Genomic DNA, 24,155 nt, shown 5'->3' with positions numbered 1-24,155 from the left:
CATTGGGTCACACCTTTGCAAGTCAGGAATTAAAACTTTCATTTGCAACATATCTGCATGGGACATTTAAAAAGCAGCTGTACGTTTTTCCCTTGGCATTTTTAAACAAAATGCGTACCTTTAAGAACAAAATAGATTTGTTCTTAAATGACATAGAAGCAGACAACAGTTTTTTCTGACTTCAGAATTAGAAAATTAGACTATATCAAAGCATGGACAATGAGGACTTTCTAGAGAGCCAACAAAAGCAAATGAGTATTTTCTCTTTCTCCAGCTGGCATCACTGAATGAAGAAAGGTATTTAGAGCTGAATGTGGTTTACATTTAAATACCAGAACTGATAACAAGCACAAATGCAACTTGCAAATGCCAGTGAAAGAAAGCAAGGAGTTAGAGGTGAACTATGGTAGGAAAACAACATTTGCAACATGCCAGCCCAGTAAATGCCTAGGAAAATCATCTAGTCCTCTTACCTGTGGTCAATCCTCCCCATCTTCTGGTGTGATTTCTGTCTCTTTATGTACCACTACTTTGGTCACTGACATGTCAGGGTGCTGCTCTTTGGCTTCTTTAATTGCCTGAGCCAGCGCCTATCCCAAGGAAACCACAGAAGGGCAAAAACAAAAAGGAGGTGGAACATGCATGATCAGTAGCAAGGTGGAGAGATTCATGAGATATTACACAATTTACCAATGAGGAAAATGATTAAAATATGGAATATACCATCACTGATTTAACTACTAATCCAGTTTAACTTAAGGCATGCCAGTATGAATAGTATCTTTTAAAGCAATGTTTAGAAATATTCTCTTTGGCAGTTTTCAGGACGGCCTTTAGCAGTTTATAGACCTTACCTGATCATGATCAATATCTGCATCTCCTGTGATGACTATTCGTTTTTCAATTCTTGTCTCTGAGATGCCACCTTTCACAGTCTAGATGGGAGGGATAAATGCATGTCAGTAACTTAAAGAGGGCTGCTACTCACCCAGAGAATGCTCAGTGCAGGAACCTAGAAGTGACTGGACTGAACTGTCATACACTACGCACAAAGGGAATGACCCTGAACTGCAACCAGAGCAGCTCTGAAGTTAGCCTGCTCTGGATGGACTGTATGACCTCCAGAGGTCCTTCCAAGATAGATAATTTTGATTGTAGTCAATCTGCACATGTGTCAGAAGAGATGTTTGTATGCCAAAAATAGCAGTTATTTATGGTAAATTCATCCCATGAAAAAAGAATGGACATACAGACAGCTCGTATTAAGACCTAGTTAAGTCTGACTGCAGGCTTCAGAAGGACATACAGGGCAGTATGACCTCTGTATAGCTCACCTACTGAAGGGTGAATTTCACTATAGAAAGATGAAATCCTGTCCTCGGTGAACATTGGTAAGAGAGCTGTCACAGCACTAAGAGGGCTTCTCCTTAGGGAAGAACTATTATTTAGATCCTATCTTGGAACTTGGAAGACCCAACATCGTTTGTCTGTGCAGCCATAAGCTTTTGGCTTGGTTGTTGGCAAATTCCTTAGCAACGTGACTGGTGGTGTCTGAGGTGACTTCATGTCCTGTTATGACTACGTGACACATATTTACTATGTGCTTTCAAGACTGTTCAGAGATAATAGCTCAAGACTCAGAGTTATAGTCATGTCAACAGAGCCTCATTCTCAGGCAAATTATTCCTTCCAATATGATGCCAGCGTGGCTACACTGCTTCCAGTTCCAGACAGTATTTGCAGTTATGTCTTTGCACAGCAATGTTTTGTGCTTGCATAGACATACCCAAGGGGTTTATGATTTTCAGAACTCTTGTCAAGCCCCTGGATGATGCATTAGTGAAGCCAGTATAGTCAAAGACAGCTGAATGAAGACAAATATTCAAAACAGGATTTTGTCCAGACAGCATAAGTGTGTGTCCATGCCTTAAAAGAAATAACAGAACTGAAATTAACATATACCCTTGTGGAAAAAAAGCTCCCTGTTTTCTAAGGACTCACTTTGGTGATATGTGTAGTGGTTGTAGTGCTGGTGGTTTCAGACGTGATAGTCTGTGCACTCATCAATACACCCGGTTCTGAGTCAGCACTGCAATCCACCTAGGGAACCAAAAGAGAAAACTAGTCATCAAAACCAAGATCCTGAGCACAGGGAGGCAAGAACTGGACTGGCTGAAGTTCCCTATTTCTACAGTTCTTCATAAAATGAGTATTCAATGCTAGGGATGTAACTGCTGTTAGGGTGATTGTGTGCCAGTATTTCTCTCTGCATCTGGAGACTCTGCTTCTGGAAGGACAGATGAGAAGCTGGGGCCTTGAAATCTGTAGCTTCATCAATGTTCTCTAAAGGCCCAACACAAGGACATGAGAGTCATCCTTAGGTAACCTATTCTTATGTACATCCTCCCCATACTAATATTTAATATTTGAACAATTTAGAATAGTTTACTTTAAAGCACACACTTAAAAGTGGGTGAAGAAACGTGGGTTCCTTAAATGCATGTTAAATTGGACTCTGGCTTTTGCAGAATTTCTTACCTGAGAAGACTCATACGTAATGGTTTTTGTTTCTGTATGGACTACTGGCACTTCCTTTGTTGAAATTTCAAGGTTTTCCCCACCAGCAGGAACACTACTGAAACTGATAGTCTCAGTCTTCACAACTGGTGACTGCATGAACAAAAAAACAAGGAATTGGAACATTTGGCAAAGCTTATGGATTTCTCAGAATGTTGTTTGCTTTTTTTTTTCCCTTTGGAAACGGAGGGGGAACAACTGAAAAATGGTCTGCGCTTAAAAAAAATAAAAAAAAAAAAGAGAGAAGATCCTCTGTTACAGTGGTACATACAGGCATATACTGCTGGCCACATTTAGCACTATCCTGGATTTCATGAAAACAAACTTCAGAAAAGGTCTAAGCACTAGAAGAGGCAATGCACACAACCTGAAAGACAGGAGGCTCCCTCTGACCATGAGGAAACACCTTTTCACTGTAAGGTTGACCCAGCAGTGGCACAGGTTTCTCAGGGCACTTGTAGAGACTCCGTCTGTGGAGATATTTAAATGCTGTCTGGACACAGTCCTCGGCAACTGGCTCTGGTTGACCCTGCTTGAGCAGGGGAATTGGAGCAGATGACCTCCAGAGGTCTCTTCTAACCTCAACTGTTCTGAGATTCTGTGATTCTGTATTTTCTTGAAATGACAAGAGAACTAATCCTACCCAGGCTTAGTCTTCAATCCAGCTCTCAGATAAAAGAGCAAGAACAATTTGGGTTTTTTTAACCCTTCTGCAAAACAGGTCTTGAAATTCTGCTCAGATAAGGAACCTGGGTTGTTTAAGCCATAGTGCACTAATTTACAGCTGTGCCAAGCATGGAAAAACATGTTTTCTGTCTTTGAGGACACATAAAACTTTGTCAATCTTGATGGGCTTCACAAAGAGAATGCCAGCTGAAAATGCCACCAAATTAGGTATCTCTCTGTAGCATGAAAAGTGCTTTTGGGTAAAACATGCATGGCATTTTCCCAGGGATGGAAACCAGCAACAAGTCTTGCAGGTGCCACACAAGGAGGAAATAAGAGGAGAAACTGCCTGCTGTAAAGATGCAATCATACAAGCTCAGTACGCTTTACTTTCCATGACAGAAATTATCTTAGTCCACTATTTCCCACGTTCACAATTCAGCACAGACATGACCAATTTAGTTACAAGTTACCTCAAAATGAGGTTTTCTTTCCAAAGACTCTGAAATGTGGACTGTTGTACTGTGCTCCTCCGCTTGCTCACATGAAGCAGCAGCAGCAGCGACTCCTTCCTGTTTGGCTAGGGCTTTGCCAGCCTCCTCCCTTTTTTCCTCCTTTGCCCCCTCAGTCCCAGCAGAGCCTTCCTTCTCTTTCACGCCAGCAGCCACCACTGATGCTGCCTGAGCCTGGGCATCCAGCACAAGTCCAGCCGCTTTAGCAGGATCCCTGCTTGCACACACATCCATCCCACGCCTTTCCTCGATAACCACAGTCTCCTGTACAACCTTCTTCACGATATCCTGATGTGGCTGAACTGACTGCTTCATTTCACTGGAAGTTATCTCCTGAGATGTTGTCGTGTCTATTCTCTGCAAGGAAGGAAAGAAAAACCCCTCAGTGTCTGAACCAGACTACGCTACTTGCAATAGCTCCTCAGGTTAATGTACTGTGAACACAAATACAAAAATGGGTATTACATTTTGCCAGTTTATTTCTCTCACATTGCATGGGTTTTCATTCTCGAGATGTTATCAGAATAGTAGAAATAAAAAAACAAGCAAAAATCTCATTTTTTAATTGTCACAATGTTTCTCTTGTTGGCATTTTTATGTGAGATATATAAAGGCAAAATACAGCACCCTGCAAAATGAACAAAATAAAATGAAATGAGATAAAACAGTGGTGGTTTTTTTTTTTCCCTTTTCCATGAAGTTTCTATTGTGGTCTGTTGCAACAAAAGAAAAGGCACAGAACACATGCATTAGTTATGTAGTTTCCAATTTATGCATAAAACCAGAAAACAAAACAAAAGCAAAAATAATTGGTGTGTGGTTATAAGTTGATGGGGGGAATCAAACGGCCACCTGAGCCCAGCTATGTGAAGTAGAAGTAACCCCTCCTATGAACTCAGTTGGTTTTCTCGCAGACTCTATTAAACTGAAGATATCTGAACCATCCAAGGTTTTTTCACTGGTGGACTGTTTAGTCTAAATAGACAAAGAAATGTAGAGTCATACACAGAAATAAGGCAGACCCACATGCACAGACATGTTAATAGCTAAAACCAGAGGCAGAGACAGAGGAAAGGGAGAGAAGGCTGCAGGAGCACAGAGAGGTTGGAAACAGGAACAAAATGGGAAAATAAATCAGAGCATATTCATAATGGCTGTAGTAAGCAGTTGTTACAAAGCATAGTTGTTAGCGTTGGCGTTTTGCTGGTTCAAGCAAACCTTTTTTTTTTTTCCTTCTATTAACAAGCCACAGCAGCAATACTACATTTCAGTAACATGGATTTAAATAAACCAGAAAGGTAGAAAGCCTTATATAATGTCTGCTTCAAACCGTGGACAGATTCAAAGTATGAGAGGAAAAAAAATAAGCTGGGTTGTCTGCTGTCAACGTAAAGCCAGGCAACAAGAGAACCAAAAGGTAGGGTGGTGTGAGGGGATCGCCTAAAAGAAGTCATGCTTTAAACTTTAAACCATGGCGTGAAGTCAAAGCCACTTGTTACCACTACTTTGGACGCAGACGACTCAGTAACATAGTGAGCAGTAGCAATGGTAAATGGCTGTTCTCTGGAATATCTCCACTCAGACAGGCTCTTATCTCTCCGGGCAAATGCCCCTGCTTTTACAGCTTCATTGCCAAGTTGTTTTTCTGCTTTGCCATGCTGCAAGCTTCCCAGTGTACCATGTAACTGCAAATCCTGGTCCATCTTGAGTGTCTTTTTCAAACTCTCCTCTTCAGGACTTTGTAATTGTAATTCTGCTTCCTTTATAGGTGTCAAAGAGTCAGACATCTTTCTTTTTGTGCTCTGCACGTCGGATCCCCACCTGGCTTTCTCATCAGTGACAGGCTTGAGGATTTCATACTCTGACACTACTGGAGTGATTTTCACAGATTCTTGCACTTCCCTTTCCATTTTTTGCAAAGCTTCTACTGAAGGCTGTATTGCTTTCTCACCCTCTTTAGGTTTACTTGTCATGGTTACAATTTTCCCAGATACAGTATCATAGGACTTTCCTAGGGTGAGCATTTTCTGCTTATTCTCCTCTTTGGACTGTATTTCACTTTCCAAGTCCTCAAAGCTCTGCATTAGAATGGTACTGGATTTTAACATCTCAGGTGGAAGGGTAGTTTTACTGCTCACAGTCACTACTTTGTATGCCAGACTTTTTTTCGATTCACCATCAACTATCTCAGAGGGTACTTTGTCTATAATAACCCAATCCTCAGTGCCCTATATTTGAGATATAAAACCTAAATTAGAATACCTGAAGGTTTATCTATACATCAGGAGCACTAAAGCATAAAGACTTTTAAGAAATCAATGCCACCTCTTCTGAAAGCATGTAGTAACTTTTACGGTTGTACCTCTTAGAGCAGTTATCAAGCAAATAAACAGAATCAACTTAGGCAAAGTATGATTTCTTTGCATATTCCTTCCTATTAGAGGCCCATATAACATGGACACAAAAAAATTACTTTTACCAAGGCAGAATAGCATTTTAGTGCATTATTTAAAATGATGATGGCTGGAATCATCCTGAGGTTAAAAATCATATATCGCAATGATTTGTAATGCTACAGTCAAAAACAAATTACAAAAATAAGGCTAGTAAGCCCATTCAACCGTTCCTCAGCTGTCACAAACACACTGTTAGGAGGTTGTAGAACAGCATACATTTGTACGTAGCCATAGTCTGCACTGAATTTCCTTGTTTTCATTAGAATAACATCAACCCTCTTTTGAATTGTTTAAATTGAGCAGTACAACACAGTAAACACAGTACTATTGAATATTCTGAAGGGAACTTAATGCAGTATCTTTTTTCTTCCTTAAGCAAATATGCTATGGTATTCGCTTTGACTATGCAATTGGCATCCAGTTATTTGACGTTAAGATCATAATCTCTGTATTTAACTAAGCAAATAGGGTAATCTAAAATCAAATGAATTAAAAATAACCTCTAGGTATGATGGGATACTTTTCTGGATAATGATTTGATGAGAAGTAACCAAAGTGCCAGCAGATTCTCCTTCCTGCAGCTTCTTCTCTAGCACACTTGGCTAATAGGAAAACCAATAAGAACACAAAGTTCACCATCACTCAGCGTAATCTGAATTCACTTGACAGTATAAAGGAAATTCATTCTAATGACAGAAGTGCCCAATTCACCATAACGTTCTCAGTGATGCTTATGCTGGAAACGCATGCACAACTGCAAACAACATCCACAAACAGCATCGTGCAAGTAGACTTCTAACTAGCAGAGAAATCAGTCTCTATTAGGAAACCATAAGCTCTGGAGAGAACTCATTCCTCAGAATTTGGCCTCCATATTACATCTCTCTGGAACTTATGAAATAATAATAGTAAAAAAAAAAAGGGGATGAGGGGCTTGGAAAAGAAAAAAATATAATAAAATAATAAATCATTGCCAGCCTGACTGCATTTCAAGAAAGTATTATTTCGTTTTACCTGCAATTCAAGGAATGTAGTACCTCCCTTCTGCAAAAATATGAGTTTTTCTGATTTTTCATTTTCTTCTTTGGTCTAATGTCAGGGGAATAAACTGTTTTAGTAAATGGAGGGTATAAAGTCCACTATACAATAGCTCATCATATTTCTCTACAAATCTCATCATATTTCTCTACTCTACAAGTTATTAATTGCATGGGAATTTAGGAAAAAGAATTAAACAGATGATTTTACAGAGCTTTCCAATAAGTGAAATCAGTGTCTCTGCAGTGAATGCAAAGCAGACACAAGTATACCATTTGTGCAACACAAAAACTACTAAACTGAGTAACACCTGAGTGTGGATGCACTGTGTTCATTTCATCTTTCATTATTCATATAACTGTGTCTGGTGCCAACTTACATGGCTTCCATAAGTAACCTAGAACAGGCCCTTCCACCTTCACCCTGGACTTAGCTCTCTCCTGAGTTTGCAGCCTTCTCTGCTGAAGCAGGCAGAAGGCGTGCCCTGAAGAGATTTCAGCTCTCCCCTTCTTTCTCCTTATAGGTGTAAAAGGTCCCAGTCTTTTTCCTATGCAGAAAGCTAATCATGGCTCTATTATCTCTATAGTGTCACACCAAAATCCTCCTCACTTTTATCCTATCATTCCTTACCAATGCTGTGAGGATAGTATCTCTGCAACTCAACCAACTGGGAAAGTTTTCTGTGCTGGCAAGGCTCAATTTCCTAAGCCTTTTGAGCCCAGCTTCTAGGCTGTCCACCTTTTTCTTAGGCCAGAGCAAGTAAGACCCTGCAGAGGAAAGCAGGTTTTTTGCCAAACTCTTTCATGATAAAGCATACTCTTTGAAGTATGTATACTCCATGTACTCAGGAAGAAAGGTAGACATTTAAAGAAGGATACAAAACTAGAAACTAGAAAAAGGGAGAAAAGGCTCGTCTCGTTGACTGTAGTGAGATGCATAACTTGTTTAATTCTAAAGTGCTGGTTTAATCCAATTGAGGTCAGACTAAACACTGCCAAGGAGTTTGTTAGTATGATTTTCATGTTCTGCAGCTATCTGGCTGCAATTACAGCAGATATTTGAAACTTTACTTTTCATAACTTAAGAAAACCAAAGTATTTCCCCCATTATTGTAAGAAACTAACTGCTGATGAGGCAGGATTAAAGTCAAACTGACCAAATGCACACAAGTGCCAAATGCTCAAAACACACATTTTGAAATAACATGTTTTTCCTTCTGTTCTTGTCTTCTTATAGTAAAGAGCTACAGGTAACAGCATTGAATAATTTTTTAAGTGGATATGCTAAGTTAAACATGTAACTTCTTTGACTAGAAGAAGCTACTACATAATGTAGATCTATGTGCCCTCTATTCTGACTACCGCTGCATTTCTCAGTAGACACCAAGGTGCTGATTTTGCCCTATGCATAGCCTCAGTATTTTCCTGAAAAATACCTATCTCAGCATGACTTGTGAACTGATACCATCCTGCTTAGCACTACCAAACAGGATGGCAAGATGTTATCTATTGCAGGGGTCTCTTAGTCCCATAAGTCACCTTGGAGTTAGGCTCTGATAGCTCAAATCCACTCAGTTTTCCACAGAAACAAGTTCATTTGGATGAGAATCTGTGGAGCAGCTGTAGCTTACTTAAATGCATATAAGATATAGTTACTGGACACTGCTTTTGAGCAAGTCTTTTTCTTCCAGTATGAGAAGAGATATATCAGATAAGGATAACTCTTGCCCTTTTCCTTTCCAAGTGGTTCAGTTGATACACTGGAGGGAAGGAATGCCATCCAGAGGGACCTTGACACGCCTGTGAGGTGGGCTGATGCCAATCTCATGAAGGTTAACCATGACAAGTGCAAAGTCCTACACCTGGGTCGGAGCAATCCCAGGCACAGCTACAGGTTGGGCAGAGAAGAGATTCAGAGCAGATCTGTGGAGAAGGACTTGGGGGTGTTGGTCGATGAGAAAATGAACATGAGCCGGCAGTGTGGGCTCGCATCCCAGAAAGCCAACTGTATCCTGGGCTGCATCAAAAGGAGCGTGACCAGCAGGTCGAAGGAGGTGATCCTGCCCCTCTACTCTGCTCTCGTGAGACCTCACTTGGAGTATTGTGTGTAGTTCTGGTGTCCTCAACATAAAAAGGACATGGAACTGTTGGAACAAGTCCAGAGGAGGGCCACGAGGATGATCAGGGGACTGGAGCTCCTCCCGTATGAAGACAGGCTGAGAAAGTTGGGGCTGTTCAGCCTGGAGAAGAGAAGGCTGCGTGGAGACCTCATAGCAGCCTTCCAGTATCTGAAGGGGGCCTACAAGGATGCTGGGGATGGACTCTTCATCAGGGACTGTAGTGACAGGACAAGGGGTAACGGGTTCAAACTTAAACAGGGGAAGTTTAGATTGGATATAAGGAAGAAATTCTTCACTGAGAGGGTGGTGAGGCACTGGAATGGGTTGCCCAGGGAGGTTGTGAATGCTCCATCCCTGGCGGTGTTCAAGGTCCGGCTGGATAGAGCCCTGGGTGGCATGGTTTAGTGTGAGGTGTCCCTGCCCATGGCAGGGGGGTTGGAACTAGATGATCTTAAGGTCCTTTCCAACCCTAACTATTCTATGATTCTGTAAGTGGGTAATGCTTTGCTACTACTGCCTGTGCGTTTTAAAGATAAATTGCTATTGAATTTTTAAAGTAATAAAGACATGAAATGAATTGGTGGGGGGCAGGTATAAGTTTGTTTCACCTGCACTCCTCTGAAGCTCTGCTAGCCAGCTGCTCCTTTTTCAACAGTTCCTTACATCCTAATATGTTAAATTAATCTTGTGTCCATTATACTTCCAACTGTACTTTTAAGAAAGAAAACCTGTATTGTCAACTGCAACCAAATGAAAATGGTCATAAGACCTATTGAGATTTCTGACCAAGACAGTAGGAGCAACATTAAGACTCTTCAGCACTCTCCAAAAGGTAAGCTTTGGGCACCACATCTGCTTTTTAGGTATTTTAATCCAACGTGATGGCCACTGTAACACATCTGATGCTTGTATCACCCACTGTTTAGATGAGTATAATGTGGGAGAACAGGAGCTGGGGCCTTTTTCTTGGCAGCATCCCTTTCCCTAAGAGGAGAAGCTGCCACATGCTATCTGCGTGTCTCCAGGGATTCCTTTCTTCAGAGAGTTGTGGGTCTGCAACGCCAACCTTTAATTTGAGGTGGGAAAGAAGAAAGCTCTTTTGAATTCTACTTTCCAGCCAGTTTTTGCCGAGTTCCTTACAGCATCACATCAGTGCTTCGGGAACAAAAGCAAACTTTATGACCATCTCCTGGTCTGTAATGCTAAAAACAAGTGGTAGCCATAAAGATGATTCCTGTGAGACAGAAACCAGATATCCATCCACAGTAGAATAAAAAAAATTAATGCTAATGCAGACCGCACGTGCATGTTTCTTTTTGCTCCATTGGATTTAAACCAAGACTCTGCTTTTTGTTGAAGATGTATGTATTTTATGGCAACATGAATGTTACATTGTCACCTCTACATCTCATTATCTACTCACAAACTAAATTAAAGGCAGCTTTTTAATTGGCAAGTTTCTTGCAAACACTGCAACACTCCACAGTGGGCAAGACTTTTTCACACATGCACACTCCATGAAAATGCATACGCTTAGCAATCTGCATTGGGTCTTCAACGAAACAGTATTCAGCAGACTGCAGCAACTATCAGTTCCCTTATGGAACTCTCCAGGCAGGTCTAATTATCATCATTATTTCTTCTCTGCCTTCTAAGACTGAGAGAATTCTGCCCTTTGCTCTGTATTTTCTTGTCACACTTGGTACCATAACCCCATCCGTCCCGCTACACCGCTGCTCCCAACCAGTCACCATTATTTAAATCTTCTCTCCATCACCTTCATGGTTTCTTTCATGCATGGCCAGGCTTCCTCAAGCTCATCGAACCTGTAACAAAGCCTGCACTTCTCACCCTCAGAGAGACCCAATTCTGCCACGCAGCTTACAGTGAATTTCATGATCTAAATATATATATAAAAGGTATCTGCTCTTTCTTGCGTCTTTGTTACTAGAACCTGAGTCCTGAGAAAAGGGAGCACCTGCAAGTGGGGAATGGCCTCTACCTACAGCCTTTAACCTACAGAGAGCTATTGTAAGTAAAAATAAATAGACAAATACATAATGGAGCCTTTCATCTCACGCTGACCTCTTCAGGCACTAGTGGTTCAATCATAGGAGCTTCCTCCTGCCTTGCTGCAAGCCGAACGGGAGATGTGGAAAGCCTCTTCTCCCACTCATTAGTTACAGCCGTTTCTGTGGAGGTTTCCAAGAAGGTACGTTTCAGCTCGCTTATATTGGTCTGATGTTTCATCAGATCTTCCTGGGTTTTGTCTAGGTCCTGGACAGTTTTAAAAGAATAGAGCAGTTTGTAATACATCCTAAGCCAGCCAAATTTTTGAGCCAAAACACACAGCTTGGTTAGTAAAGAGGGAAGTAACATCTCAGGGAGCCAGGGAGCACAGCACTAACACAACACTCTGTGAAAATGTGGCATTTTGAAAGATAACAGCATAGCATATCTTGTACAAGTGAGCATAAATATACTTTTAAAAAGCTTGTCTGTATGGCTATAATTTACACCTGATAAAGAGGCTTCAAACAAACATACATATGCGCGTGGATGCACACATAGATACGCGCACACATATATCTATATTTATAGTACAAGTTAGAAGAGTCATCGTACTCTGAGAAAAAAAAAATCTATTTAATTTATTAGCAGGTGGGAATACACAGTTCATGCATCATAGTGCAGATTCACAGTTTACCACTAAAACTAACACACATGTACGTACATGCACTGGTATATACCAATACCAACCTCTAACATAAGATTACTATGTTTGACATACACATTTTCACCCTGTATTCGCTTAATCAGACTATTCTGAAAGAAGTGAAAAAGAAAGGGAAAGGTAAGGGACACAGTATTGAAAGGATACAAAATGCTGTTTTCTACACATTTCTTCACAGAGAACCCACAATAACATGCTGAGAGAGGTGAACACCTCCAACATTGGTACTTGAGTAACATCTAGACCTTTCATTTCTGTACCTGTGCCTTTAGATCTCCGTCCTCCTCTTGATCCGACTGCCAGCATGAGAAAGATTGGAAAACAACACCTTACCCACTTGTAAGACTGAAGGCTTTAGGAAAGTTAGTGAGAGGAACACACTAGGTTAAATTCACATCTTCTCTATGTTAAGGGCTTAAGGAGAAGTATACGACACACTGCCTGACTTTGCACAGTTCCCCTAACTCAGAGCAAGTCTCCTCTTTTCAAATTTGTTATTTGTGAACAACGGACTCTTAAAACATTTTCCTTTTATAAATCTTGGCGCATTCCACATTCATAGATCTCTCTGTTGAGAAGAGCAGTTTGACATTATCACCAAGATTATATCTGGTTTAGGATTGAATGGCAACAGCAAATTCTTTGGAAGTCCAAAATACCAGAGTTTAAATATGTGGCATTTCCTGGGCCACAGGCAAAGCCTGGCATAAACTCACCACAGGTAAACCACCCACAATGCTTTTTACGCAACGAAGACCATTTTATTTGCTTAAAATGCTATTTCTCTAACCTCAGTCCCTTTCTGTATTTATGTAATTTTGTTTCATATTTAGCCTGTATATATTCTTTCAGGACCTATCTGCAATGGTGGTCTTCTGGAATGACACAACACATTACATTTACTCCAGCTCACATTGTCAAAGGCAACACAATAAGCCCCAGTCCTGAGGGATGAATTTTCAGATGGCAAATATACTGCATGTTTTAAAAAACAGGTATCCATAAGGAAAAATGAGGTTTACAGAGTCTTCTCCCCTGAAATAAAGACAGCAGCTAGGGAGACTGTCACACATTTTTTAGGAATAAACTGAACATTTTAAACGTCATGTTTTTAGGATTATGTTTTACTTTCTACAGGGCTCAAGGCCTGAACTTACAGAGTGCAAGAGGCACTTGAAAGCATTTTGTAATCCTGACTTGTCCCAACAGACTTTGTGAGACCCCACCTGGAGCACTGTGTTCAGCTCCAGGGCCCCCAGCACAAGAAGGATATGGACCTGCTGGAGTCCAGAGGAGGGCCATGAAGATGGTCAGAGGGCTGGAGCACCTCTCCTGTGGACAGGCCGAGAGAGTTGGGGCTCTTCAGCTGCAGAAGTGAAGGTTCTGGGGAGACCTTAGAGCAGCTTCGAGTGCCTAAAGGGGTGCTAAAAGAAATCTGGACAGGGACTTTTTACAAGGGCCTGTAGTGATGGGACAAGGGGGAATGGCTTTAAACTGACAGAGGGGAGATTTAGATTAGGTATTAGAAAGAAGTTCTTTACTGTGAGGGTGCTGAGGCACTGGCACAGGTTGCCCAGAAAAGCTGTGGCTGCCCCATCCCTGGCAGTGTTCAAGTCCAGGTTGGATGGGGCTTTGAGCAACCTGGTCTATTGGAAGGTGGCCCTGCCCATGGCAGCAGGGGTTGGAACTGGATGAGCTTTCCAATCCAAAGGATTCTATGATTCTTTGTTGTTGCTCCACTTGGATTATTTTAATGCTCATGCTGCTATTTTATTGCTAATTTTTCATATAGTCCTAATTAGTCAAATGACCCATGGGAAAATCTGTTGATTACTTTATAACTCAGTTCAAATCTATTCTATTTACAGCCGAGGCCGAATTGTCCTGATGTGTCATACAGAGAATCTTTCCTTGATAATTTTAACAGTCTGAAATATTAATGAGATCCTACTGAAAAGTTACAGCAGTGTTTGTGGTATTACTGTGTCTTCTACCAGATGTCAGACCCAATTCTGCTCATGTTTGCAGCTGCAGGCATATTAATTATGAAAGCATTATAGGCACTTCAGTGGAGTCCCATAGGCTTGAATTTGCCTGCACAATCTTTATACCATGTTGTGAATATGACGCTTCTCAGTGCTAAGAAAATGAAATTTTTTTTATGTTTCTCCTCTGAATACAATCCCTGGACTCCTGGTGGCAGTATATGAATATGACGTGACGTTACAGTCAAGGAAAGCCTTAGATATTTATAATGTGGAAATACCTTTATGTAGAGAACTTGTAAATGGTTTTGACTGTCTTTTCTCCCCTCTCCCTCACACACAAGGTGAAGATTAAATGAGCAAACAAGCAAATATTAAAACCCAGGGCACAACCTGGACAGGAAGACCATGCAGGTGGGCTGTGTTGGTGTGGGTGACTGCCACTGCCCTGCTATCTGTGGCCTTGCAGTTTCCAAATCAAATGCAGAGATAAGAGGGACCTGTAGGGAGCACTGAAAACTCTAAACTCTCACGCTTGCTCACACGCACATGCACACACGCACAGAGAAAGATCCCAAACTGCCATAGGAAACATGCAGTTTAGCCCTCATGCCCAGGGTTGGGAAGAGATGAGGCAGAACACTCTCCCCTGCCATAACTGGGTGCCAGCGACTGTACAAACCTCGGTGGCAGTGGTCTCACCATCAGCTGCAGTATCCGTCTGCTCACTGTCAGTCTATTTGGTTAGACAAGTAACCGGGTTCCAAGAGGAAAGCAGGAATAAAGAATAAACCCAGCTCATCAGTACACGCGGCTCATATGGGAAACTGTTAAATTCAACATCCCTGTGAACTGCATTAGCATTGCTTTTCAAACCACGCACAAGTCAAAGAAGCAAAATAAAAATGCTATATTAGTAAACAGAACAGACTCAGAGGAAGACTCCAGGCGTACTGTACACACTATACGGCTTTACTGGAACAAATTTATAAGCCAAATAAAACATTACTGGAAAAGTGTTATTTGAATAGCATTTTTTTTTTCTTAAGAAAGCCAGGTGGCTTAAAAAAAATGGGGACAAAAAAGCTAATATTCTCTAAACAAACTTTTCCTCCCATAATGATTTCTTTAAATTACTCATCAAACTTTTGTTCTAGCCAATACAGATCAATTTGGTGGCTGACTTTTTATCCGGAAGGGAAAAAGATCATTAAAATAAAAAAAAAAAGGCTACTTTAACAGTCACCTGACTTTCAGCCCCTCATTTGTACAGAAGTTGTTCTTGTCTCCACATTTATACACAATGAGGCTGTCTGCATTACCAAGGAGTTCAAGTAACTGTACCCCCAGCACATCTACTGTCTGTCTGTGGAGTAATGGTAAGGCTCAGATCCCATTCGGTTCCAATAAAGAGCAGCTGATAGTTAGCAATAGTAAAAAGAAAGAAAACTGCCATTAAAAGAATAAAAGAAAATACTTCTCATTCCAATTAAGAATATGGATGAAAGCAGGAGAAAAAGAAAAGTAATTCCCCCCCCCTTAAAAAAAACCCAAATCAAACCCAAACACTTACTAGGTAAGAATGAGAAAAATGAAACAAAGCACAGCATTGCACAGACTGATCTATCCCTGCTTTGCTCAACATCATGAAGAAAGTTTAGTGGAGAATGCAAATGTCAAGATTTAATAAATAGAGAGTAGAAGACAGGTTACTACAGGCTGAGAAGAGAGTTCAAATGACTATTTTTGATGTTATGCAAGCTTATGGAAAACTAGTAAGTAATCAAAGTGCTCTAGTTTCCCAGATTGGCACATCCCAGTTGTTTCAACATAAGTGAAAGCTCTGCTTTTGATTAGTGATTTTCTGTGGTCCTTAGATAATGTAAAGTAACGCAGGCAGGTAATGTAAAACTAAGACAATACATCTCATCCTCAAATCACACCGGTATGAAACGAGAGAAAAGCAATCTTACTGGCACAGATGGAGTATGAGTCTTAACTTTGAATCTCCTATCTTCCATTATTTTCCAACAACTCAAATATTTCATAAAACTGCTTTTTTGATATTTTTGCATTGCTTTGTTTTTTATCATTCATTCCTTTAAATATCTTGTACTGCTTATATGCCAGGCAGAAGAACATGCAGGCATTTTGTACTATCTGGTTAAGTGCATGAATGCAAGTTACATGCAATATTCCAAGCAATAACCACTCACTAGACAGATCAGTTTTATTTTTAAATGAAACTGTAATGCCAAAATAGTCTACCCAGATGGTCAAATTGTTTTCACTAAAGTGCTAGAAAATTGTTTCTTTATTAGTGAATGATCTCACATCTTTACAACAGAAGGTGTCCCTGCTCATGGTAGAGAGCGTGGACTAGATGACCTCTGAAGGTCCCTTCCAACCTGAACTGTTCTGTGATTCTATGATTATAAGCACTTGTAAAGGTATGGCAATATAAAGAAAAAAAACCTATGTATTGTCACTCCTATTTACAAAAAAAAAAAAAAAAAAAAAAAAAAAAAAAAGAAAAAATAAAATAAAAGAAAAGAAAAGAGGAATTAATGAATGCAGGCATTTAAAAGGAATTAAAAAGATTTGTGTCAAGGCACTGTAACATGAGTCTGGCACACAGGGTTCATTAAGAACTTGAAATTGGGAACATTACAGAAAAGTCAATAAAAATATCAGCTACTAAGGTACAAACACAAAAGCTAATGAAATCTAAGGTTTGAGATTCTGTCTCTGACTGCACGGACTGCCTCCAGATGCACTGCTCAAGGGAGAACAGAGCTCAACATGGTATAAGATTGGTTCAGGATACTGCCTGTAGCCTTCTACATCACTGTGAGCAATCTTTTGTGAACTAGAAGGAAAAAAACAGTTTCTATTTATTTACTATGACAGCAATGAAATCCTAAATAAGGCACAAAATTTGCTTTATTGCAACATACATGTTTGCTAATAAGCCAATCAACAGCCATGGAGTTGAAGTCAGCATTACTGAGTTACTTCAAATAAATATCTGGGCTTATTGCAGAGCAGGGAATGGTGAATTGAGGCTGAGCAAGGCAGGTCTCCTCTGGAGTGGAGAGTAAGAAAGGTTGGGTTCAACTCTGATACGGGCTGTAGTGCAGCTGCTGGTGGCGCTTGTGGGCAGGCAAGTGATTGAGCAGGAAGGGGAAGCAGCTATCTCTGGGGATGCTGCGGCTGCACCTCCTCTAAATTGCGATCATAATTGCTGTGATTTGTTTTGCCAATGTAATGCAGACATGCCCGAGTTTAAAACATATTCATTTTCATGCAGTATTTTGAACAAGAAATACCCCCTGGATTAGGCACAAGTCTGTGTTGTCTGCCAGGAAGCACTGCCAGAATAATCACCCTCATGAAAGAGTGACACTTAAAAGCCTATTTAATATATTTTTATGCTCAATACTTCCTAACTTTACTAATGAAAAGAAGTGCTCATTTCTGAAAGAGGAACAGACCAATGCATTACATAAACAGTGCCTTGTTATTGCCTTTGGAGCTGGCACTGTATTAATGCTGTTATTGCTATTAGATTAATCCAAGTGCAGAGCTAACCCAAATTGAGACCTAAATGCTGGCTCAGAGTGAGGACACAAAATGAGACAGCAACATTTTGGATGCCTTTTATCAGAAAATGCACATTATTATTTAGTTGTTAGGCATCAAAGAGCCAAAAGCATCTAAAAGCAATGTTTTTACAGGATAAATTGATATGACTTCTGGTTTTCTATAAAAAGGAAATGAAATCCGGCACCAAGTTGTACAAAACCAACAGCAGCGGATTACACAAATGTTTAGATGCACAAGCGGGTTTACTGAAGACAACTACAGTAACAGCATTGAAAAGTGGCCAAGATGACTTTACCAATGGCCAACTGGTCTGTGATTGTTTGATCCGTTTTTGTTTTTGTGGTTTTTTACATGGAGCAAAACTGTATTTTTGAATTCGAAGATGAAGGGTAAAAAGGAAAAAGGAGGAAAACCTGATCTCATTATTTTATTCTGTTAACAAAGAATAACAGCACCAGTGAAAACTGAGATGCCAGATACTTTGTTACCTAAACAAGCAGATTCCTTTTCTTCTTCCAGGTATATTATCACATCCACAGTTCCCAGAACCACTGTGGAGTCCTACTGCAGTTGGTTTTTCTGCCTGTGATGATCCCGGTGGCTGGAGGCATTGGTTTCGAGAGTGCTAACTGAACATTGCAAATGGCAAGCTCCCCCACAGCTGCTGAGCAGCTGTCCCAATCTGACCTCTCACTGATATACAGGATTTAAGCATAGGAAAACAATTTAACTGCAGCAGAGATGGGATCAAGGCTGAAAATCCAGATCCAGGTTTCACTGGACCAGAAAGCCTTTTCTGGGCTCAGGCTACAGCTGACAGCCTCTTGAAAAGAGCTCAGTCCCCCTGAACATGCTAAAGTTGGTGAGAGTGCCTGTTATTACTATTGGGTAGCTAGTTACACAAATATAATACATATACACTTGTATATGTAATTATGCAGGAAATTGTACTTAGTACCCTCTATTTAGATAACTATTCTAACCCTAGTATAAACTGATAGGGGAAAAAAAAGGTCCGAGTGGGTTGACATAAAATACATCAGAGCTTATCAGTGGCAATTTGTTTAGTGCAAGTCACTTTGCATCAGCTGACACAGTTTAAACCAAGCCACTTCCACACAGTGTTGTGCCTAACCCTGGGCCCGAAGCTGTGCTCCCAACACAACAAAAATAAGTAAGAAAAGGAGGAAAAAAACTAAGCCCCAAACATAAAAAATAAACCAAACCCTCCCCTTCTAACATATCAGCACAGACAGAAATGAGGCTCTGAAAGTAGGACCACTATTGCAGCAATCTAACACTGGTTAGGACCGAAGCACTGAACACGAAAAAGAGTGTGTTCGATGCCGAGGTACACACCTCTTCCTCTGAACTGTCACTCAGGTCATTGGCAAGTGAGGCACTCAAGGAGGCCGCCTTGGGCTCCAGGTAGCAGAGGCACATAGCCAGAGGAAAGGAGAGAGTGAGGGCGTATGGCACTGAGAAAGAGGCAGAGAGCAGAAAGAAAAAAATGAAGAGGAAGCAAGGCACCAGGGAGGGGGAGCGGATGGGGAGGTAGTGCTGCACGCTGGCAGGCAGGAGGTTGGTTTCAGAGAGGTTAGGGAGCGACAGGTAGCCATCGTCATCCAGGAGGGAAGGAAATGACTCTGGAAGTTGCAAGGAGAAGGAGAACAGCGTTCCGCCTTTGCTGGCTTTTTGGTTATAGCCAAAAGCCACGTCTTGCTCGGCGGAGCACACTCGCCCCTTTCTGTCAGAGTCTGGCTCCAACTCGCCGTGCTTTGGGGCACTCTCTTTGGGCGCCTCACAACCTAAGGACTTTGTTCGAGTGCTCTCCTTGCATCTCCTGCGAAGCTTTGCCGAAGATACATGGGGGCCAGGCTGCGAGGATGGCGAGGGGTGGTGGGAGTCAGTGCCAAGCAAAGATGGCTGGTGACAGAGAAAGAGCAGCAAACAAGGCGCAAAAGCAAAAGGACAAAAAGAAAACTGTAATTAGTTAATTTTCCTTTGTGATGATAAATATTATAATATATATATATATAAAATTATAAACAGTATTTCAACACCACAGCTTTCTACTGAGTTAAATTGGTGCTTGTTCCCATGCTGCACACCACAGGTATTACTGAATCAGGATTACAGTTTACAAAAGGCAACTTCTTGTTTCAGCATTTGTCTAGTCATCTGCAGTATGGGATTTACATATAAACCTTCATGGCCATATGTGGAGTTTCAGGTGCTGCCAATTTCCACTTACTGCAAGACTGACTTCAGATTGTAAGGAGCTTTCAAACACAAAGCACATGGAGAGCAACAAAGAAATGAGAGAATGTACTTCTAATACCAATACTGCTTGTGACAGTGCTCCAGCAGTCAGGAGGAGACCAAGTGGGGGCGAGATGCTTCCTATCTATGCCTTGGGCAGACTAAGAAGCAATAATTTAAACCACCAAGGATTTTAAAACTGTATGTGCCCAAATTCCCCTATTACAGAATTAAAGAAAAAATCTAGGTCCCAAACCCAACCAAAACACATTCTCGTTTGGGGGAACATAAATCCATATATGAGCTGTTACCATGGCAAAACCAGGACCAGCTTGATGCCTACCCCAGCAGCCAGCTCCTCAGCATGGCTCCCACCACCACGGAGGCTGGTCTTTGCTAGGCATTCCCACAGCCCTGCCCTCCCCTCTGCCCCTTTCCAGCCATGTGCCCTGCTTTCCCTCTGAGCTGCTTCCAAAGCACATTAAAAGAAAGGAGCTGACCAGAGGGAGGTCCCCCCCCCACACAGCCACATCTCTTCACAGTTAAAAGATGATGCAGAAGACCGATCAATAGCAAAGAAGTAAAAATGTACCCAATGCTTTTGCTATAAATTTTAGCACACTGCAAAGAATACTGGCTACCAGCAAGCAGGATTTGCTTTGATATGCTGCTTGTAGGGGATCCCACCAGTCTTTAAGGGCATTCAAGGACAAAAAAATTGGTAGGAAGAGGGAAGCAATTCAGCAGGAGGGGTGACTGCACCTAACACACTCCCTGTGGGCAGCCATGACTGCTCTTTAGCAGGACAACAACCACCACTGCCACCAAAATACCCCAGTACAACAGACCTGCCACAATGCTGGGGGATCAGAGACCTTCTGGACAAAGATAACTAGCTGCATTTAGCTGAAGTGACACACTGGCTCCATGACCAAAACCTAAGCACCTGAGCTGCTCCATCCACCACACATCTCCCCAAAGAGCTATAAAAGGCATTTCAACCTCACTGCCACTCCCAGCTCCCAAAAGCAAAATGACTTCAAAGCCAAAACAGCATTTGCCATTTCAAAGCCAACAAGCAGGATCCAAGTCTTAGACACAGGATGCATCAGCCCTAGCTACTAAGCCGAATCTTTAGCAGGTATATCAATTGGTAAGAATGGGATTTAAGCCAAATATTTACATGGAAGAGCTCCTTCCCTTTTCCTTAATGTTTCACTTCTCTCTTTTCTAACCAGAACAGCTAAAAATTCAATCTATCAGTTCAGGCAATCTATATTCCTGAATTAAGCAATGAGAACCAACCCCAAATTCAAACCACTTGCAAATGTCTTCTTCACAGGCTTAAATACAGTAACCTCAAGTCAAAATTTAATGCTGACGGACTCACAGGAGTTGATACGAGCTAAATACACAGAACTTCTCTTTATATTGTAAAGGCAAAAAAGCCAAAGTAAATTTATTCTTTGCTAATACAGACTATTCACTTACTGACATCTTTGCAGTGTTAATATTTAGAATAACTTCTGCTACTAAAATACACATGGATAAAACAAAGAAAAAATGTCTTAGTGGAAAAGCTGAAAACCTGCCTATAAAATTTATATACCCTTAAATGGGAATTGATTTTTAACTTGTCCTGTTTCTTGAGACCCTATTCTCTTTATGATGAATGACAAAGCTGTTAGCAGGTCCAGCGCAAACAGGACTGAGATCTCTATAGACTTACCAAACCTAAACTCTATTAACAGATGTCTTAAACAGAACCCACCTCTTAAGTTGGGGGTAAAAATCATCAATTTGTACATGTTTAAGTACCATCAAAATACTGTCCTAAAAATATCTTTGACTGTTTCTAGCCACATATAAAGAAGAGATGATCTTCTGAATGCAGCTGATCACTTACCTAAATTAATAACCACTTGGAAGACAATTAGTTTCTATTGGGTATTTCCTGCATATTTGATTTTCATAAATACTTCTCCATGCAGAAACTAATGGAGTTTCAAGAAGACCCCAGTTTGATTTTACAGAGGTTGGGTTTTTTTGATTAATGCTACAGTTACAGACCATACTTTAAATAGAAAGTATTTTCTCATGTTTGTTTCTGGTTTTTGGTATCTTAATTGCAACCCATTTTGAGGAATGGATCCTTCTGCTGTTTAGCTCATTCTGGCCTTAAACAATAAGGTTAGAAATGCAGGTTCTAACACTTGCATGCATGACAGTTTTGTGGGTGTAAAGGCCTACATCAAGGTTTTTTCTTATAAATGAAGAGAGTAAATCTGACTTGTTTAGCAAGTGCATTCCATAGTACACCTTTCGTGTGATATGCTGGATTCAGTATTTTGTATTCTGTTTTCTTCTCCACAATATATAAGAAACAGAGGACATTTTATGCCTGATCTTTTCTGATTCTACCTTATTTCTCTTCACTGTCAATCTCTGAAATACAGTATCTCCTCTGTCCCCCTGCTCGATTTACTCCATCTTAATAACTCAGTAGGTATAATGCACAGCCATATCTGTACGTGTACGAGGTGGGTGTGGGATTGGAGATGGTGAAGGATGAACAGCTTTAACATCTGAGCAGAGAATCATCGACAAAACCAGTTTTCTTCAGTGCAAAACTTCAAAAGAGGGAAGTAAATGCTTTTGTAAGCCAGAAAAAAAAAAAAAAAAAGCTTATAATAGTATATTAATACCCAGAAGTTAATAGAGAAAAATGCTCATTGAAATACATGCAAGGAAATAGAGTGTTTTGAGAAGTAAATAAGAAAAATACAACAGTTTAAAGCGCAGAGCTACATACAAGAACACAGAACTATTTTGTTGCCTTGTCAAAAAGAAAAACCATGATGCCCATACTGAAGTTAAAATACGACTGAAGACCAAAGGAGCAAAATGTGCACTGCCAAGCTACTTTCAGCCATTTCCTAAAGAGCTCTTGAATGCTGTGTAAAAACACTACGCTGAGTGTTAAACAAATTTAAAACAAAAAAGTCCAAGACAGGAACCAACTTTTACAACATCATATGAAATGCAGAAGGAGTATAAAAATATTGATTCAAGACATGTATATACATGTACCTACACAGAATATACAACTGTGTGTGTTCTAGTTTCCTCTCACAGAATGAGGTACCCCTTCCCTCCCTCCCTGACAATTCTGTGTTTCTCCAAGTGCTCTCTAGGCAGGTCAGTTTAATACAAAACCCTCAAAACTCTACCTTGGTGTCATGGCGTATTGCTGAGACTGGGGTGACTTCCTCTGCTCTTTTCTTTTTGCTCTCTTCATCATCTTTCTCTTCTTCTGCCTTTTTCTCTGGGGTCACAGTGGTTATCAAGTTGGTCTGAGAGATGCCCTTTGTTGTGGTGTACTGGCCAGTACCAACCTCTGCAGCAGACACAGAATCCTTCATGTACATTTCATGGTTTTCATTCACTGATGCTAAAAGCAAATATTTAAAGAGGGAAAGTCTGAAATAGCTTTTGCTGAGAAGCTGCATAAAATTAAAAAGCTGGGTTAGTAAAACATTTAAGATATTGCTGAAAACACAACTATGTCATGTTTCAGGAAATCAGAAGCATGTGCATACATTTAAATAAATTGTTTACTTGAAATAAAGCTTGTAGCTTTTATATGCATAAACATATTAGGGATGTGTATACACACATTAGTGTAGCTAATGTGTGCATTACACGGTTGTTAAATGTTAGCAAGCCATTAAAAGTGCTGCTGTGGTAAAGCATCAGAAAAAAAAATCAATGTGTTGCACAGTTATCAGGCAGAAAACATAAGGAGAACCAGCTATGACATCAGCCATGGGGGTGGAAGAGGGTTTTTTTGTATCTGTCAGAATATACCAATGCAGATCAAATGCATGATAAGTAATGCACTGCATTAAAGAATATTATAGTATTGATGTAATGCAGGCATAATATCTGAGAATCAAGAAATGGGATCTTTGCACTGAGTATTGAAGCCTGGTAGTTAAGTGAGCTCATTATCCTAAAAAATTCTGGGAAGCGATGACATTCAGTTCAGCAGACCAAACCAGAATATTTGAGGATGCAAATGTGCAATAATTTAGCAAACTTAAATATATATAAGTGATTTTGAAATAAATAGTAAATTTACAGATAGAATGTAATCAAACCATTATTATACACACAGACCCCGCTCTTGACTATTATGTA

The 24,155-nt window shown here is 40.6% G+C and overlaps 1 protein-coding gene across 1 annotated transcript in view; it reads right to left on the bottom strand.

Moving 5' to 3' along the window:
- Positions 1-479: 479 nt before the first annotated feature.
- Positions 480-24,155, bottom strand: part of EPB41L3 (erythrocyte membrane protein band 4.1 like 3) — a gene marked incomplete at both ends in the record, with an annotated part of 65,719 nt that continues 42,043 nt past the window's right edge. Inside the window, 15 exons of the mRNA XM_080610567.1 lie at positions 480-590; positions 855-935; positions 2,002-2,100; positions 2,539-2,670; positions 3,717-4,112; positions 4,608-4,730; positions 5,255-5,983; positions 6,712-6,813; positions 7,226-7,300; positions 11,454-11,645; positions 12,129-12,194; positions 12,363-12,398; positions 14,770-14,823; positions 19,053-19,619; positions 23,186-23,406. Of these exons, the coding sequence (XP_080466693.1) occupies positions 480-590; positions 855-935; positions 2,002-2,100; positions 2,539-2,670; positions 3,717-4,112; positions 4,608-4,730; positions 5,255-5,983; positions 6,712-6,813; positions 7,226-7,300; positions 11,454-11,645; positions 12,129-12,194; positions 12,363-12,398; positions 14,770-14,823; positions 19,053-19,619; positions 23,186-23,406 (2,984 nt within the window). The remainder of the gene's footprint in view (positions 591-854; positions 936-2,001; positions 2,101-2,538; positions 2,671-3,716; positions 4,113-4,607; positions 4,731-5,254; positions 5,984-6,711; positions 6,814-7,225; positions 7,301-11,453; positions 11,646-12,128; positions 12,195-12,362; positions 12,399-14,769; positions 14,824-19,052; positions 19,620-23,185; positions 23,407-24,155) is intronic.

This window comes from Psittacula echo, assembly GCF_963264785.1.
Source record: "Psittacula echo genome assembly, chromosome: 2".
NCBI classification, from domain to species: domain Eukaryota; kingdom Metazoa; phylum Chordata; class Aves; order Psittaciformes; family Psittacidae; genus Psittacula; species Psittacula echo.
Note: the sequence above shows the minus strand (reverse complement) of the source record. Positions and strands in the feature narration are given on the sequence as shown.